This window comes from Cyanistes caeruleus, chromosome 9 (genome assembly GCF_971803275.1).
Source record: "Cyanistes caeruleus chromosome 9, bCyaCae1.hap1.1, whole genome shotgun sequence".
NCBI lineage: Eukaryota > Metazoa > Chordata > Aves > Passeriformes > Paridae > Cyanistes > Cyanistes caeruleus.
In genome coordinates, this window is record NC_141709.1 from 22,985,937 (window position 1) to 23,005,528 (window position 19,592).

A 19,592-nucleotide genomic window follows, 5' to 3' on the forward strand; every position below is an offset into this window, starting at 1 on the left:
CATGTGTATAGATGACAGAAATACATTCTTCATAAGCAGAGAATGCTCATAAAAAATTTAACAGTACAGTCCATTCAGTTTACACACATAAGCAATAAAATCTACCTGAAGATTGTGATGTACTGATTTGCAATATTTGTCATCTAGAAAAAGATGCAATTTGCCTAAAATATTCTCATAATCTTCAAGAGATTTTCCAAATACTTTGGAAAGAAATAATAACAATTTCTGTGATGTTGAAAATAATTTGGCTATTTTCAGACATTCAACATGCTGACTTTGTCCATAAAGTTACACTATCTGGAGAGTACCACATTTAATGGTGTACAAAACAAAACAACATGGCTACTGCTCTGATATCCCATTGCTCTCATCTTGCAAAGGTAAATAAACAGCACAAAATGACACGAGTAATAATTTTAGTCTCTCCACGTAAAAATCAAGTGCACCTGAGACAGGAATGTAAGTTAATGTAAATTTATCTCCTGTAATCCATGCACTCTGGTACATCAAATTAGAGAAGACTATTAGGAAATACTGTATAAATTTGATATTCTGGAATGGTGATAAATTAAATTATTCTTTCAAGATTTAAATCTGCTAAAGAATTCTTCCATAAATTTGATAACAGAGTTGGAATATTTTCTGATAGTTGCAATTTTTTTCAAGCAAAGAAATTACCAAAGGCTAAAAATATAATTTTATTATAGAGATATTATATGACCTGTGAAAGCTGTGTCTGAATCATCATACCAGGATTTATTGTAAAACCAACATTTCAAAATAGAAAGACCTCAGCATGAGAAACTCTATGATCTCAAGGAAGAGGTAAACACATGCCATGCTATGTTGCTGAAATCTGAATTTTAAGAAAGCAAGGCAGCATCTTATATATATTTTATACTCTGAACTAACACATCCTGTATGCTGAGAAATCAGTTTTGTAAATACAAAATAGATGTATGCATGTGTTCACCTCTCTGTTTTTCTTCTCTGACTCTCTGCTTTACAGACATATGACCCTGAATCAGATTTGAGACATGTATCTTGTGTAAACTACATATCACTAGGAGGTCTCTCCCTATCACACAGCCTTTCATTTCATTGAAAATGTAAACACTGATTCATAACTGCACATTATACAGGTCTACACTTATACAGTGTTAAAGTTTTTCACAACTTCTTTAACTTGAACCTAAATATCAGTGGATCTTCCCTGATTTTAAAGTTTAAATCCCTATCCTTTCTAGAAAAAGTTATCTGAGCACTCTTCAGTTTTCAAGTTTAATAGTTTAGGTAACAGTTTCTGTGCTTGTATCTGACTTGAGACAGAAGAATTAGACAACCAAAGTTTGCTCAGTTGTCGAATTTGGATGGATGTGCAGCACAAAGTTGTCACTCCTCTTCACAGGGCTACTCCATTCTCCTGTAGTTCAGAAAGCACCACAATCTCTGCTGTCCACAGCAAAGACCAGTTCGAATTTCTGTGCTGCTTATTTCAAATTTGAAAGAGAACTTTGAAGCCCCAGGCTTTACAGCACACCCCTGTGGAGCCTGCCAGACACCTTAGTCACCAGATTTAAACGTCACTGCCTTTTCTCAGTTCTTCACACCTCAAAACCAAGTGCAACCTACTGCTATTTTTGCACAGCCACTTTCTAGTGACAATGGAATAGTCTGTTCAACCGCATTCAGTGTGACAGCACATTAACTCATGGGGATGGAGAGCAGATTCAAGATGCAATGTCATATTTAGAGAAGAAGGAAATACAAGGTTAATTTTCAGGCTTCCACATCTAGAAATTAGTACCTTCAGTACCTTTCCTACACCACAGGAAAATCCATAAGCAGGTTAGGTAGAAAAGTCTTCTCACCAGACTGAGAGAGGGCTCTCAGAAGTAAGTGAATTTCTCCCTTTGGTCTCAGCTCTTCCACATCTGTGACTCAGTGGGTACTTAAAAGCAGGATGTTTATACCAGTGCATTACTAAGAGTATCCTTTCCTTCTTTCCAAGGCAATTCATTGCCCCCTTCTTGCATTCCTTCAAAGAGCAGATATTACCACACGCAGTGATGAAAAGGGACAATAATAACCAGCAACTGTTGCTCAGCTCCTGAAACTTGTTGTGTTTCTAATTCTTTCTTCAAATTACCTTTCATTCAAATCAGTTTCTTAACATGCTATATGAAACCCAAAAGAGCAAACATTTTAGTATTCTGGCATAAAAACTATCCTGGACACAGCATAAGAGTATGAGACCATCCAAGATGATCTTGTCAAACTAAGATTTCTGGGAAGGTTCTCCTTTAGCCAGCACATCATGCCACAGGGACGTTGACATTTCAAAGCAAGAAAGACAGCCTGACAAAAGGAACCCACACATTCATTCATTCTTCCATTTAAAGAAACAGATCATATCCAGCAGTTTATAATTCCACTTACATGTATGAAGACAGCATCAGAAAAATCTGATACCTTCTCATCCCCGAATTATCAGACAGAGAACCAGCTATACAACTGATGATTCTCAGTGAAATAAACATCAAAAGATGCAGACATACAAGTATGTTTTGGGCTCACACTTGGACTCTGTATTCAGAATGGAGCATGTTTGACACAGACAAACTCTGTAAGAAGAGCCTAATCTCAGTCTTCCCTTCAATTTCAGGGCAGAACGATTTTACAGAACACTGCAGACTCCAGTGACACTGCTCAGGAATATGACTGGCTTCTGCAAACCCAGCTGCACACAGATATGGTTTGAGAACTTAAATTGCTAAGACATATGCTTAACTTTAAGCAATAAGACTTAAAGAATATCTTAAGTGCCTCACTGACTGGGGCCTACTTGCATTCCACTTGTCCCCAACAATGGGAAAGAATGAGATAAGAATCCTTATAAAGTTGTACCCTAAGGAAAGTTCTTCTGAACCTTTAGTTGACCAAATAAGACAAATTATTAACTTAAAACTAAAAAAACAAATTAGTAATACTATAAGGTTGCTAAATGCATTAGTAACATGTTAATACTTGAATTATAATGAAAGTAATGATTAGAGCAACCTGACCATTGTCAATCACCTAAGTTATGTACATTCTTTATTATTCCAGCCTTGCTTTATTTTACCCTACTCTGGTTTACCACAGATAACTAATATATTGACTGGATGGCAACTTTAACTACATCTGTTTGAGCAGCTGCTAAGCAGTGCCAAGCCATGTGGAAATATGCATACATTTACCTTTAAATACTCGCAGCATTTCTCCATGTAGAACAGGGGCAGCTTTAAATAGCAGGAGAGAGAATGAAGCCTGGTGTGATCGACATGTGCTCTTGAATCAGTTACACCACAGCACTTTGCTACAAACTGGATTATTAGGTAAGGTGGGATATGTGCACAGTCCAGATATCTCACAGAGAATGAGAGACAGTAATTTATTTTTAAAAAAACCCTTTAGCCTGAGCCATCAAAAGGGAAATTAAACACATCTCCAACCCAGTTATTTTTTCTAAGTTTTAGCAATTAACTGCACAAATACATGCATTAAAAAAAAAAATGACCCATAAATAATAAATTTTACTCCCTCCATTGTTATTGTTCACTTTTGCTATAACTTTCCACAAAAATAAATTTACTCCCACATATAGTTCCAACTTTGAAACACTGCAAGCTGAAACAGAAGTTTAAGAAAATTGTAAGATATTAAAAGGCCATTAGGAATGAAATGCTTACACAAGCTACTTGAGCCCTTCAGTTATAGGGTAAAAAATTAAAAGACTATACCCCAAACGAAATGCTTGGCAAATAAATGTGCAGAGCTGCAGTGATGGTGCATGGTTAGTGCTAGATAACAAGTCCTGTTAACAGCAATTCTTGAAGACTGTGCTGTGTGAATATACCACAATCCTTTATGCCAGCTTGATGGGTCAGAGTCTTCTCTTTAAAGGGCAGCAAGATTTAAACATAGTAGACACGTTCATTAAGAAAAGTTCTTAGCTTTGGGTATGTGTACATGCACACAATGTTTTAATTTCATTTTAAGGCCTTGAAAATGAATTGCAGACAGAAGTGTATCTATTTTAGTTCTAACTACTGAATAAATAAAATTATAGTGCAGAGATTGGTATTTGCTGATTTTATGATTCTGTCAATATTCCATTTTGATATTGCACTCCAAAGCAATTGGAAAGCTCAAAGTATTGTATCTGCACTTCCAAAACTAAGCTACTAAGCCAAGAGGTTATTACTTTGGAAGTCTTTTAAAATTCTGAACTATCACTGCCTTTATCTCCCCCCACCTATTCTGGCTCACCTTTCTTCATTTTTCCCAAAAATGTTTCAGATAAACCTCTCTTAAAAGTAGACTGCAAAGCAAGAAGAGATTCTTTTCAGAGAAATTCTAAAAGAGGAATTGGCCCTATGGACCAAAACATGTTCTTAATCATCAGTTTATATAATTTCACACTGCCAGTACTCCAGCCAGAAAAATAAACATTTATCCCACCCTCACTCACTGACATCTATCTGATTTTTCCTACCTCTAGAATATTTATACTCACAGTATATACAAACTAATAGAAGTTAAGAGCATGTACACCTTTTCTTTCTAGTAAGAAAAAGAATTTGCAAGCTGTAACTTGTTAAGAATGTATCACAAAAAGATGAGAGAGGAGAAATAAAAACCAACTTTCTGCATTTGGAGGCCTTTTTCCACTTATGTATACCTTTTCAAAATGCAAGCAAGCAGTTACTAATTCAAGCCCTGACACATGGGGAAAATTATTACTTTTCTTAACCCAAAAAGAAGGTAAATATGTACTTCAAAAATAGTTTTTTAAAAATTGAGAAAGAGAGAATTGCAGCTGCCCACATATTATAAAGAATGAGCAGAATTATTTGAGATGCATTTTATGTGAGGAGGCCTGAGCAGGGATGCACAGGAACAGCTAACTTAACAAAGTCTGGGAAATAAAATCATGTTGGTGGACTGTGGTTCCATTATAAGCAGTTCTTAGAGTTAAAAGGAGGACCAGCTTGTATTTTGTTAGAAGTTCCCAAGGGGGAGAGACTTCTTAAGAGAGAGTAATAATCTGGCCGGAAAAATGAGCAAAGGTGATTTTTATAAAAAACAGTTAAGTTCATGTCAGACAATAAAGTTTTAAATGGACACGGCAAGAAAAAACATGGCAGGAGTCAAGAAGTGAGAGAGACAAGGGCTTAGACAGGAGTTTTGGTGTGGACAGAAAGAAGACAGGGCTTAGGAATGCCATTTAAGGGAAAGTGATGAGGTGTATAAATAGCTTGCACTGTTGGATCTAAGGGCAAAGCTGTTGGGCAAACAGTAACAAGAGTCCTCAAAAACCAGAAACAGACTCTTTCTCGTCTTATTGGAAGTGCTTTTGAAAAAAAACACCAAGCTAAGTGACCACAGTAAGCAACCTTGACTTCTCTAGTGATGGGTCAGTGAACAGTTAGATATTCTTGAGCCACGGTTGAAAAGATTTCAGTTTCTAGGATTGACTGAAAAATACAGTCCATGTCATCATAGCAACAAGAAGATACATATTATGAATACCAGTATTTTTCAGCAGTATTAACTTCACTGCATGTTTGTGCAAAGCTATTTTGCATTTTTAGTAGAGTATTGCCAAAACTAAGAGTATCACTGAGAAAGCCAAGCATGATAATCTTTTCATAGACAAAACATTTGCAAAAATATTTTTGCTTCAGTATTAGATTGAACTTCTAACTACCAATCTTACTCTATTCAAGCATTGTACCTAGGTGCCTTCTGATAAGGAATTTTATGGACAGCAGTTTAGAAAAGAAGTGTTGTTAATATTGGACAAAATGCCTTTTAAGGGAAGATTTAAATATTACTGATTAGGGAAGACACACAATCCAAGTCAAACATCTGCTCTTTGAGTTTCTCTTGGGTGTCTGAAATAAGGAGTTGCAGCAATAAGCTGCAATATGAGAGACCTCATGTTTTAGCAGCTACTGAACTGCAACGAACTGCAATACCTAAAAATTATGTTCAAAATATGCATTATTTTTTTTTAAATAGGATTGGAATAATTTCTATGGGCTTTTCCTCAGACTCAGAAATATTGTTTTCTTTCCTTTTCCCCCATTTGTTGGGATGAATACATTTTCACACTTAGAGAAAAAGCTGTTGTTTTCTTTTGTTTTGATTTCAATCCTGTTTGAGCCACTAGAAAAACGTTTAGGCCTTCTCCAAGAAATTAAGAAATTATTTAATGTAAATTTATCTTGAAGGAGCAAAGCAAGCAAAAGTTTTCAAGCTAACATAAAAAGTTACACGACTCTAAGTTATTTTATAGTATGTACTACAGAGCTCACCTAAGTGAAGTATTACAAACTGCTCCTCATTGGAGACTACAAATTATAACTAGAAACATTTGTTGTACATAGGCAATAAAATACACTCAAACTAAAATTTTTCCAATAACATTTCAGAGGCAGGAAAAAAATACAGGCTGTAGATATTAATCCATGGATAGGAAGACATTACAGAAGTCTGTTTTAATGAATTATATAAAAACGAGGTTTCAACGGCTTCACTGATTATGCAAAATTTTTTGTTTTAAGAGCTGCTGAAGGAAGGGTTTCTAATATGTAAATCAGTTCTCCAAACAGTTTTGTCACTAGGTTAAAGGCTGTGCTTATTCTCTCCAAAATGCCAGACATATCTTTGAGTGTGAGAAGAAAATTAAAAAAAGAAACAGACAAACCTTTCAACAAAATCATCCAACAGCACAGATCTGTGTGAGAGATTTTACTGCAGTAGCTCAAACACTTAATTTATTTTAAACTGTACAACTTTACACAATAAAAAGTAAATATTTTAAAAATCAAAATGTATTAACATTAAAACATTTTAATATTGTCAAAAAGTTTAAGGGCCAGTGTACACAAGTCACCATCAGTTTGAATACCAGCATTCCTTTTTACAGTAGAAATTAAAATAATAGTTTGAAGTATTAGGAATTTAGCACTGACAAGGAACCCTACAATTTGAGAATTTTCCCCTCTGACCTGCAATTCTGCTTGTAAGTACAGCTATTGTTTCTGTCCCAACTCTTTGCATTCCTCTCAAGTTAACTCGACTAACATTTCAGTCTGCTAGAAAAGAGCTAAATAGGAAAAAAAATAAGGAGAACTTTTTCAAGGGCAGACTACTGAAAGCACTGGAAGCTTTTAACCCTCTGCACACCTTTACATTCATCACTCAGAAATGACAGGATGAATACTGTTTCACAGTTTTGTGACAACTGCCTTCTCTCTGATGGTGTTCAGCCTTACCCCTGCCCCAGGAAAGCCAGTTTGTAGGCTTCCCACGCTGCTTCACAGTACCAAGAGGCACAGCATAAAAACAACCTCAGCTTAGTCTTACATATTTCTTCTATTTTCATGTCCAGAAGTACTTTTTCTACAGAAATCCTATTTCAGCTTATTGATTTATATGACAATACTGAAAGTCCAGTGGAGAATGCAGCAACACTGAACACAATGGTATTTCATTATTTCATCTATTTAAAATGCAAGTCTTTTCCAGGGTGGTATTAATCATTCATAACTCAACAACAGCTTACTGAGTTGAAAATTATTATTTGCAATTACTTTATTATTATTACTTTTAATAGTATTCTACTCACAGGGAGAAAATATATTTATTTATTCCTCTGTCTTTTGCACTGTTGAAAGCTAATATTGAGAAATATCAGAAGTATCTGTCCTAGCAGGCAGAAGAGAGGCACTTCAGACACAGCACATGAGGGAAGACAGTGGCTGCAGTGATAAGCTCTTGTATTCCAGCAGACCCACAGGTAACTCATTCCTGACTCTCCCATGTGACCATGTTACCACAGCTTCCTCCAGAAGGCTGCTGCTTGGCAAATTGTTTGTCATGCACAACCAACTTAAAATATTAAGTGGGATCAAAAAGTGAAAAGCAAGTGTGTGGAATGATTGATCAATGGCAGCTCTAAGATCTAAATTTGATTTGGTAGAGGGAAATGTTGATCTGGGAAGAGTAACATTTAAAGGTTTTGGGAAGGAGCAGCATCTGTGAACAATAAATAAGGGGGAAGAAGTTTCAGGAGCTCCAGAAGTTTGATAGAAGAATTTACAGAGAAAGCTGAAACTGAGAAACTACTAAAAATTTTTACCTTTTTAAGTTTCCTTCTGAACAAATCTGGAGTTCCTTATAAGCCAAATTATAAACAACTTACATTCTTATAAAGAAGAATAAGAAGTGCCTGTCAGGCATTTATGTAGCACTTGATAGCATCTGTCCAACTGTCAGAGCCTCAATTCCAGCTGTGGCTGATCACAAGCATTTCAGGTAGAGAAAACAGAAGAAAAATCCACAAACCATATCTATATTTCCTATGTATCAGAGAAAAAAAACAGAGCTAAACATTTTCTGATTACTGTTGTGGGTGAACAGTTGAAATCCTGAAGCATGAGAGCTGGTTATAAGCATTTTTAACGAGCTCCAAGTGTCATCACAGCATGGTTTGGGTCAGAAGGGACATTAAAGACTATCTAGTTCCAAACTCTGCCACTACCAGATCAAGTGGTTCAAAGCCCTGTCCAGCCTGACCTTGAGCACTTCCATGGATGGGGCAATTACAAATAATTAAGGACAAGGCTTTTTCTCATTCATTCCAAGGCCCACAGAAAAAGAAAAAATAGTGTTAAGAGGAAATACTTTAATGCCAGAAAGACCATACTGACCATTTAACCCCAGGATGGTATCTTCCTCAAAGAATGAAAACATCCCTCAAAATAGCACTGCAAAAAATAATCTTGCCTCTGAAGTATATTGAGAGTAGCTTACTTCAGAACTTCACTTATTTCACGTGAACAACTAGAAATTTGATCTAGTTATGACTCTGACAACAAGGTCTACAAATCCCCCAGCACCACATACCTTTTCCATGTGTAAGCAGCTATTCAGAACAAGTCAGTCACCTCTCAGTATTTTCTTCAACAAGGAGCTGACATTCTCAATGTGAACCACAGATTAGCTTGTTTTTCCAAAACATGGAAAATTTTTATGGCTTGTTTTGAGCTGCCTAGAATCTCCAATCTTCTGAAATATGACCAACAGAACTGGACACAGTATTCTAAAACCACACTAACCCAAGACTGCATCTCTGCCTCTATGCTGGTGCTGTCCTTTGCACATAGCCAAAGATTAGAAAAGTGTTTTTTTTCTGCACCAATGTGCCAAGAGCTTACACTGATTATGATGTGTAGCTTTCTAAAGTGTTTCTTCACGATTTTTCTTTTAAAATCTCTCACTTTTATGTACAATCCATACCTGCAAGGATTGAACATAGTTTGTTACTATTTAAAGAGATAATTCAGATCTTTATTGCTAACCTTTGCTTTTTGTTAATTCAGTGCTTTAAATGCACTAAATTATATATTTTTATCAACTTCTGGCTCTACAAATTATTTTATAATCAATTATATAGTTGATAAAAGTACAGCATTTGACAAAATATCTTCCCTAAAAGGTAAATCTTTCCCTTTTAACAGAGGGCAGAAATATAAATAAATGTTCACGTCAGTGAGCTAAATATTATCACCTAATTTATGCCATACCAATTCACCAAACTGCAGATCTCTCAGAAACCTACAGTCCAAGAAATCTTACCTCCTATGAAACTGTATCAACTGGCACTAATTAAATACTGTATTATTTTGTCTGTGGTAACAGAACTGCAAATTAGCAACTCTGTTTCACAGGCATGACATGCTGGAGATTATTCCAAATGATTGGGAAATTGCCCATTTATGTCAAAATCTTAAAAAACAAACAAACAAACCTCATTCTCATTTTCCAAGATAAGGGAATAGTAAATGATAGATTAGGATGCTTTATCTAATTTCTTTAAAAAGTTTTAGGTATAAATCATCCAGAAAAACATCTCAGCTACATCTTTTGCCACAAATTATATTTATTCCTACATAGCAGAGGACCGTTCATTTCTGTTTCTGTTCAGAATTGTAGTTTGTATTTTGCAGTAGAGTGTTACTCTTCTTAGTAGTGCAAGAAGGCTGTACTATCTTTATCTCTTTTGACCACTGGGATTTCATAATTTTCTTGGATTTGCTTACTCTTGTGACTTTTGAACCCTTCCATTCCTGTTGTTAATGTATCAAATATTGAACAAAAACCTTCCAAGTATCACAAGCGCTTCAAAGGAGATGATGGCCTTCTGATTTTTTATTAAAACATTCTGAAAAAGTCAATCATCCTTTAATATACTTGCTGTTCAAGTCAAAAATTTAAGAAAGATAATGATGAAAATTTCCAAATGCTGAACATGGAAAACAGGATTCATTAAACCAGTTTATTACTTTTTTCCTCACTCATTTGGGCCAGCATAAATAAAATTTAAATAATAAAGTAACTCAAGAGATCACAAATTATTTCCATGAAGAACATTTGAAAGGAATCAAATTCTCAGAACATTCTTGGTAAACAAGAATTTAGTTATCACATGTGAAAAATGCAATATTAATTGTAAAAACTCCCAGGGTAACCAAGCAAAACAATAACTAAACACAATAAGAATTCAAATGAAGTCCTTTGAGTACCAAGTTATTAATTTGGCCTGAAGACAGAAATCACAAATAAACTTCTAATTGTAATGGATATACAATACAACTTGACTGATAGTTTCAGATACCAAAATGAAACGTTCAAATGCTTTTTTGCTTTAAGGGTTACATTTACAGGTGTATGCAGATGAGTCAGAAAGCCAGCTCTGACCTAAATCTAATTCCCCCCCTTGGCCAAGGCTGTGTTTGGTTGATTCAGGATGAGAAGGGCCAAGAGAGGACAGCACAGCACTGCCACCTCGTGCTGGGCAAGCCGGAGCCCACACACGGCTCCTGCCAGACTGGTCCCAGAACGTGCTCTGCCTTTAAACGCTACAGTTAATTGAGAACAGATGCTTCATCTTGAATTATGAACGGGTACAACAGCATCCATCTTTAAGATCCAATTCTTTCAATAAAAGTAATCCAACTATCTATACTAATCAGCATGTCAGGCAGCAACTACTCATTATCACTCAGAACTGTGATAAATTTCAGTCACCAAACACCTTTGCTAATGGCTATCTGCTTCAGATAAGTCTTTCTAGTTTAATTTTCCTATTTAGTAAATGTATTATGACAAAACATAAAAAGTTTCATAGTTCAGAAGATGCACAGAACCTCTGAACACCCATGCTTTAAGTAGGGTCATATACTCTTGCTGTAAAGATGTTTAAATACTGACAAGTTACAAAGAAAACAATTTCCTTTCAATCCATTGTTATCTAAAATAGAACCACTTCATCAAACACAACATAATAATGTAAAGAATGTGATTTTTTTTTTTCTGTTGATTTACTGATAAATATAATTTTGCTCAATGGATATTTCAGTCCTCCCCCCAAGAGCCATCATTACAAGCAAAAAAGATGTAAAGTAGCAGTACTCACCAATATCATTAGCTAGAGCAGCAGGATCAGAGACCCCAAGGGTGGCTTCAAACTCTTCCTGAAGACGATAAGCTCTTTGAAGAAGAGATTCAAGCTTATGAATGAATTCAGCACTAATGATATCCTGCAAGAAGACAGACATTAGAAGATTTTCTATTCAGCCTGTAAGATTCCTTTGTAAAATCCAAGGATATTAAGCCTTCACAACTGTGCCACATTAATTTCCTACAAACCACACAGGGACAAATGAAAACTTCAACATCCACAATATATACACTGTTCAGAATACACACATTTTATTTAGAGTAATAAAAAAATAAAATCTAAATTTAGAAATATTTTTAAATTATCTGCGATGTTTGCTGCACTGGAAATAATGAAAGTAACACATATTTGTTTATTTCAAAACATTTTTAGCGCTTAGTTCATAAGAAAGGAGGAAAATAAATAAAGTTTAAGCACATTGTTTGTCAATATGCACAAATTGATAATTTTTCCCTGAGACATTTATCCTTGGCAAGCAGATACCCTCTCACATAATCATGAAAGGAAGAGAGGACTCAAGAGATTACATGCAGGGAAGTTGTCTGCTTGATAGCTCAATAATACTGTCCAGAAGCAAACACTAATGCACCAGCAATTGCCAAAAGATAAATAACGTTGGTTCCCTTCCCATGCCCTCCTCCAAATAACCAACCAAAAAAGTCAGAAGGAATGAATTCAGATCTTTAAATACAATATCACTAAATTGGAAATTGAATCAATTGTCAAGTTTGGTAATTCAATTTGAAAAGATTCAGGTAATAACACAGAACAAATTGTCAGGGCAGCATCAGTAGATTACAGACTAGATGTACTCACTTCTACACTTTCTTCTGCAATTGCATCTCCTGCTCCCAGTTTAATGGAACCACAGATTGCTTCATCTTCAACTTGTCTGTTACGAAAAGTTAGGGCCTGTTCCCAGCGCCTCAGTGCTTCCTCAAACAGCTCCATACCTAGGGCAGAGCAGGAACAGCTTCAGCTACACTCACATTTGACAGACACGGGAAAATAGGCAGCAAAAATAAGCATAATTATCACAGAGATGTAAGTTGAAACAACATCACTTCCCTAAACCAGTATATTTCCAGTACGTATTTACCTTCCTTTCGTGTAAAGAAACATGATCCTTTTCTCTATGTGTTAGGGCTTGATTTTAAGGATTACTACTGCAAATAATAGATGAAAAAGTATTCTGGAAAACTAACTTTAGATGAAATATGATTTCACTATTTTATGGAAATGTTCTCAGACACTTGCCAACAGAATACTGAGGAAGAACACAATAATATTTTGTGTCACTAACATAAATCCAAGAGACTATTTACATTCATTATGGGGAGATGCTGAATATTCTTATTATGACTTACCCATCAAATATAAATTTTCAGGTGTAGTCACTGGAATATTGACAAGCTTAATGTCATCTTCATCTGCTTTATCCCAGGAATTAGAATTGGCACAAGCACAACTGTGACAAGAGGTGGCACTCTGAACCTTAAAAAACAAAGTGTTGTTATAGAGAGTATCCTTAAAACCACATTCCTGCCAGAGTACATGACATCCAAGCCATCTGCCTAGAAACTGGTTTTACTCTGTAATGACAGTGGTTTCTCAGCATCTCTAGCTGATGTGCAGTTTGTTCAGGAAACTTCCTTCAGCTCAGTGAAGCGTTTAGATGCATACTCAATACAAGTTAACAGACATTCAAGAGCCTTAAAACATTTTTACTTACCGAGGTCAGGCTTTGAACTGAACCAGAGTATTTACTGAAAAGTCCTCCATTTGCATAGATACAGGACTGAGATCCTTTTTCCTTGGCAGAGCTCAGAGAAAGAGTCAAGTTTTGTCGGCTACTGGAACAACTAGAACCTAAGAGATACATTTATTTTAAAGCCCTTGCAAACTCAAAATATTGTTTCTTTTTCAAGTCTACCAAGAATTTCATTTATTCTTTTCAATAAAATCCAGTTTAGAAGCAAATAACAATTATTCTTTTATTTATAGTTCTACTTGAGAAACTACACATTAGAATTCACTATCTGTAACAATAACTATGCATTTTAGCTGAATTATTCATCTATTCTATAAAAAATCTGATCCCAATTTCTCTGTTGAGATACAAACACAAGAATGGCAAAACCCATTGTTAATACACTATTGATAAAAAGAGTTTTAATCCTGGTTCATGATTAACACTTCACCTTTGACAATAAACCCAGCTTTTTTATAAGATACTGTGATTTTGGTTTTAATTTGACAAATTCAAAATTTAAAGTCTAACAATTCAAACCCACTCAGGTGTTCCATCCTACAGAGAAGATTAGACGGATGGAGCACCTCCCCTATCAGGAAAGGTTAAAAGTTGGGCTTATTCAGCCTGGAGAAGGCTCCAGGGAGACCTTACTGCAGCCTTTCAGTACTTGAAGGGGGCTATGAGAAAGATGAGAACAGACTTTTCAGCAGGGTCTGCTGCTGCAATAGGATAAGAGGTTATGGTATTAAAACTAAAAGAGGGCTGATTTCATTAGATAACAAGGAAGAAAGTGTTTACAATGAGGGTGCTAATATACTGGAATGGATTGCCCAGAGAGTCATGGATGCCCCATCCCTGGAAACATTCAGGACCAGGTTGGATGGGCCTATGATCAACCTGGTCTAGCTGAAGATATCCCTGCTCAATGCAGGGGTTAGACTAGATGAACTTTAAAGGTCCCTTCCAACCCAAACTATTCCATGATCAAAGGAAAATAGTTGGTTTACTATTATAGTTACGCACACCCATTCCCTCACACAATGTTTTTTCTTCTCCAAGAAAACACAAAAAACCCCAGCTTGGGGGTTCCATGACTTACCTTTTTCTGAAGCAGCTGCTTTGGTACACTCTAATACGAGATGAGTTGGCTCCCATGGTGGCACTTTCTTGTTTTTCTTTCCACGTCTCCTTTTAAAGTGATGGGCCAGAAAAATCACAGATATTGCACTCACTGCTGTTACTGTGAAAAGTTTCTTTAACCCTGGGGAAAGCTTTATCTGAAAATAAAAGTGTGATTTTAATTGCTAATATATATACTGAGAGACTGACTGCAGCACCAAGAACTATAAGGTTTATTGCAAATCCACAGACTATGAGGATCTAAGCAAATTAATTTCAAACAAAGATTTGGGGTTTTTTAATTTCCTCTTAATGCCAGGACAATGTAGAGCTTCAATTAAATCTCTAACAGCAAAAAAATACTGAGAAGGAACTTGCCTTTTGCAACTACACTACTTCTTGCATTGTGAAAGAGTGGAAGATGCCAATGCCAACATTCATGTGGTGTTTCATTTTGAGTAGAACATGTATTTAAATAAATTTCTCTAAATTAACAGTTTTGAAAAAAAATTTGCATTTTATTTTGGGTCTAGATCAGTCATAGGTCTATAGGTGTTTAAATTAGTAAAGAAGAATCACTTACACAACTTGTATCAAAAGCCATTAACAAAATTTGTAACATACAAAGTAATAAGATACACAAAGAAGAAAAGTGCCATCTAACTGGAAATCACAGTTCACATTCACAAAAATCTTTTGGAAACTTATGCTGCTTGAGGAACAGACTGCTGGGAGAAAATCAGATCCACAGTCCTTGGGCTCATATAGTGTTTGTGTAACATGATTCCTCATACCAGAAAGAGCACAGAGAGCACCACTGCACTCTGGCACTCCTGGTGGCTGTGTAGTTGGTAAATGCTATCACCACTGTGCAATCTGAAGAAACATTGAAAGCTTCTCTCTGCACTGAGTTTACAGTCAACAAGTCAAGAACCTTTTTGTTGAGAATCCTGCCCTTCCTGGTACCATGCCTTGACTGAGGTCTACAGCTACCACTGCATGCACTCAGTGAGGAAAAGGAAATGTCTGAAACACAAAACTTACAAAAGACTACTGTATTTCACAGAAAATAGTTAACAACCAAATACCTGAGATTAAAACCTCTAAGATCACAGAATTAAATGTTAAAACAAACATTTCAAAGAACTGCAAATGGATTTTTTTAAATTTGTGTTTGCCTACAAACATGATCATAAATTGATTAACAGTGAAATGAAAACGTCTAAAAGGAGGAAAGTTAATAGTTGCACATAAGGGAGTTGCATGTGGTATTTAAAAGGACATGAGTATGCTGCAACATGAAAAAGAAAACAGTGATCTTGCAGTGAGAGTTTTGAAATATTTAATATATAGAAAGTGTGGAAATGAGCATATACAGCTAAGACTGAGGATATCTCACCATGGTTTTATATGGAGCAAAAGTAAAGTACTTACAGAGAATTGTGAAATATTACATAGCTTTTGCTTATAAGTGTCTAATTCAATAAAAATAAAATACAGTCATATTAAAGACCTGGTTTTAAAAGCAGAACTCAATACCATTATTCTAAATTTAATGACAGTTATGTTTAGCTTGTAAATACAAAAAAAAACTACAAAAAAAAGACAATTTGAGAATTTTGATATTTTGAGAATCACTGCACTGTTACAAAATGGAGATATACAGACACTGCAGGTAAAGCAGATGTATGATGATGTACTAAGCATTTATTAACAGAAAAATACACACTTATTTTAGTTCAGTGTTATAAACAAACCAAAACCCCCAAGGTATTCTGTACAAATTTAATTCACATATACAACAGAGAGCATGTACAACACTGCAATAAACTTCTAAATGTATAACAAAAGTACCAATATTTAGATAATGTATTTATTACCTGGTTAAGAGAATAATACCACGAAAGGGGAAGATGAAACACCCGTAAAGCTACTGTCTTGAGAGAAAATCGTGTCTCAGTAACAGCTTCTTCTGACATGGCTCCTTCTCTCCCATACCTCATTAAGCGAAAGTATCTTGAAAACAATCACAGATTCCAGGTCTCTGGAATACTCTGTCAAATGAAGGATACATAGTAAGTTATGCAACAGAAGCCCAGGACGATTTTTTCCTACAAGCTCGAATCTCTTTTATCACAGGTACATGACTTGTTTGACTGATGTTTCTAGGCAAGATTTAATGTGGAGACAGCAAATTTGCTGGTTCAGCTTAGGCCCCGCTCGTCCAATTGCTGTGTGCAGATGTGCAGATGTACAACCAGGACTAAGGGTGCTCGCTCTGCTTTGATTAGCCGGCCGTTCCCGTACTACAGCCTCTAAATCACGCACGGCTACAACCCTGCCTCTGAAACCACGACTGATGGAAAAACATACCTGCCAGCTAAAAGAGCTAAAAGATTTCAGAGCAGCCAAAAAAAGTTTATCTCGTTCAGCGCCTCGTTTATTTTGCAAACACACCACGAGAAACAAGCAGTATAGCCTGACGTAATCTCCCCTATGCAGGCGCACCTCTCTCACTCCCTGATGCTGAACACAAGGCGAAGCCTCCGAACCGCCACTCCTGGACCGCAACCGCGGCACGGCGGGAGGCGATGGGGCAGCAGCCACCTCCGCCCGGCCCGGCCGATCCCTCCCCAGCCCGGGCAGCCCCGGCATTGCGGGCGGGCAGCGGACAGAACCGGGTGCCCCGCGTCCCTTAGCCCCCTCTCTGCAGCCGCCGGGGTCAAAGCGGGCGCGCCTCTCCCCGGGCCCGGGCCGGGTCGCTACAGCTGCCGCACTCAGTTACCTGCCCGCCGAGCACCGGGGCCGCGGGCAGCTCCCTCTGCTGCCGCCCCGGCGCTGCCCGGAGACCGGCGGGATCCGCTTCCGGCACAGGGAGAAGCGGCCGGTGTGGGTCGAGAGGAGCCGCTACTATGTGAGGGTGATCCGTGGCGTCAGGACTCCGCGCCCGCCATCTTTGCTCCGGGCGACTCCCACTGCGGGCGGCCGGGCGGGGCGGGGTGCGCTCCTGGCGCCGCCATCTTTGTGCAGGGCAGCGCTCATAGGAGCGGCTGAGGCGCCCGGTGCCGCCATCTTTGTGCGGGGCAGCGCTCATAGGAGCGGCTGAGGCGCCCGGCGCCGCCATCTTTGTGCGGGGCAGCGCTCACAGGAGTGGTTGAAGCTCCCGGCGCCGCCATCTTTGTGCGGGGCAGCGCTCATAGGAGCGGCTGAGGCGCCCGGCACCGCCATCTTTGTGTGGGGCGCGTCCCGCGGCGGCGTCGCGGCAGCCGCGCCCGCCCGTCCGCGCGTGTGCGGGGCGGCACCGGCGGAGCTGCCGCGGCCTGGGCGCGCCCAGCTCCGCCACAGCAGCCCCACTGCAGCGCCGCTGTCCCCGCAGGCAAGGGCGAGACGCGGGGCTGATCGCGGCCCGGCTGAGCTCCGGCATCCGTGCGGCGCACATCCTCCCGGCTGCTCCGGTAAGAGAGGAAGGGCCCGCTTGGGCAGCGGTGGAGGGTTCGGTGTGGCGGGGGGTGGGAGCGCGGCGGGCCGCGTGTCTGTCTGGTCTCACAGCCCAAGGCGTGTTGGTGCGGCGACGGCGGCCGCCCCGGGAGTCCTCCCGGCGGCCGGGGCGCCGCGGTGCCGCAGGGCTGGGCGGGGGCCGGAGGTCGGCGGTGCCCGGTCCGGGGCAGCGGGGCCGTGTGGGGCGGGACCGCCCTCCCGCCGGCTGGAAGCGGCCGCAGAGCTCCGCAGGTCCCTGCTGAAAGTTGCAGCTGTGCGGCAGCGGTACCGTGGATGCCACGCAATCCCTAAAAGCGGTAATTTACCGATAAATGGCCCTGTTCGCTCCCCCAGTTATCCTTGCGCATGGATCGTCGGGTATGAGTGGAACAGCCTGGGGGAAAAGTCCGGGGTATCCCCCAGTGGAAAATCACTGTAGGCTTCTCTCCTGCGCTTAAGGCAAAGCCCGTGTTAGGAAAATCCTCTTAGAAATATAGAGGTTAGCTAATGGGTTTCATAGTTAGGATTTAGCGTGGTGGAAGAAAGAAACGAAAGAGTGGCCTGTATGCCCTGAAAGCCAATATGAAATGAAAACTGTCTAACCCTGTAAGAGGATGTAACCTCAGCTCCAGAATATTTTTATACGTCTTTTCTCTGTGGGAATAGTACTTAAGGGCAGAAAAAAAAAATGTAATGCAAGTGACATTAATTTGTGTCTTGTTTGAGTGAGTAGCTCTTGGTGCCCGAGGAGAAAGACCAGGTGCCTTTGACCAGGTTACTGAGCATACTTTTGCCATTTAGTGGGAAAAATATCAGATTTTATGTTAAATAAAGTAAGTTCTCTATCAGAGCTGGGATTGGTGGTGTTATTTTTTCAAGAAATGGGATGCACTTGTTTATTGTTGTTAAATTAAAAAAAGTAAAAATTATGGAGGGATGGGAGATAAAATTCAAAACTACCTATTGATTGATGGAATATAAAGGAACCTAGGTCAAGGAATAGGAAAGATAAACCTTAATTTCACACACTAAGAAGACATAATTTCAAGACTTAATTTTAGGTAACTTTGGTAAAAGTGTCATTCATGTACAAAAGTAATTGAAGAAATTTCTGTAAAGTTTATAAAAACCACAGATTTTTAGAAAAGTGATAAAGAATATAAAAATATCTTAACAGTCTGAATGTGCCTAAGGCTATCACTTCAGTGGGCTTTTATAGCTTTGAGTGAATGCCGGTGGGTTTTTTCTGAACTGTGAAGAATATTAATATGGTAAGTATTTACTGAAATTCTAGACCTCTTTAGTATTCTACCTAACTAAGTGTTCAGGTACAAAGTTGCACTGTGTGTCACTTTTGCTTTGTTGCTATAAAATATAAATAAATGTTAAGTGAAATTGTTCCAATGCATCACTGGTGAAATAACTGTGAGTGCAGTGAAGAAGACTGAACTTACAGATGCTGTTATTCAGAGCTGTACTGACAAAATAATAAAAGATTGTAACGAAGACATAATTGCTGCTTCGCGTAATTGATGTCTTCAGAATTATCCTTTTATTCTTAAAATCTTCCATCAGCTTTTCCTTACTGAACTCTGGAAAATGGTCTGTTAAAACGGCTCCGTATTTAGAATATCAGTGGAATACGTAACACATACAATTGTTTAT

At 38.4% G+C, this 19,592-nt stretch overlaps 2 protein-coding genes across 15 annotated transcripts in view; one reads left to right on the forward strand and one right to left on the reverse strand.

The window, feature by feature from the left end:
• MIGA1 (mitoguardin 1) overlaps positions 1–17,424 on the reverse strand; it is a 35,832-nt gene extending 18,408 nt beyond the window's left edge. For 2 of the 4 annotated variants that reach the window (XM_086841385.1, XM_086841383.1), the window contains exons 1-7: positions 17,236–17,424; positions 16,331–16,504; positions 14,431–14,608; positions 13,311–13,447; positions 12,946–13,072; positions 12,395–12,531; positions 11,534–11,657 (exon numbers count right to left, since the gene is read on the reverse strand). In XM_086841385.1, the coding sequence (XP_086697511.1) occupies positions 11,534–11,657; positions 12,395–12,531; positions 12,946–13,072; positions 13,311–13,447; positions 14,431–14,608; positions 16,331–16,453 (826 nt within the window). In that variant the 5' untranslated portion in view covers positions 16,454–16,504; positions 17,236–17,424. Of the gene's footprint in view, positions 1–11,533; positions 11,658–12,394; positions 12,532–12,945; positions 13,073–13,310; positions 13,448–14,430; positions 14,609–16,330; positions 16,505–16,958; positions 17,162–17,235 lie in introns of those variants that run through there. The other 2 variants (XM_023932635.2, XM_023932633.2) reach the window with 2 other exon arrangements.
• Positions 16,985–19,592, forward strand: part of USP33 (ubiquitin specific peptidase 33) — a 39,030-nt gene continuing 36,422 nt past the window's right edge. For 5 of the 11 annotated variants that reach the window (XM_086842520.1, XM_086842525.1, XM_086842518.1 and 2 more), the window contains exon 1: positions 17,357–17,905. The gene's annotated coding sequence lies outside the window, so the exon portion shown is untranslated. Of the gene's footprint in view, positions 17,906–19,592 lie in introns of all 11 variants that reach the window. The other 6 variants (XM_086842526.1, XM_086842519.1, XM_086842522.1 and 3 more) reach the window with 4 other exon arrangements.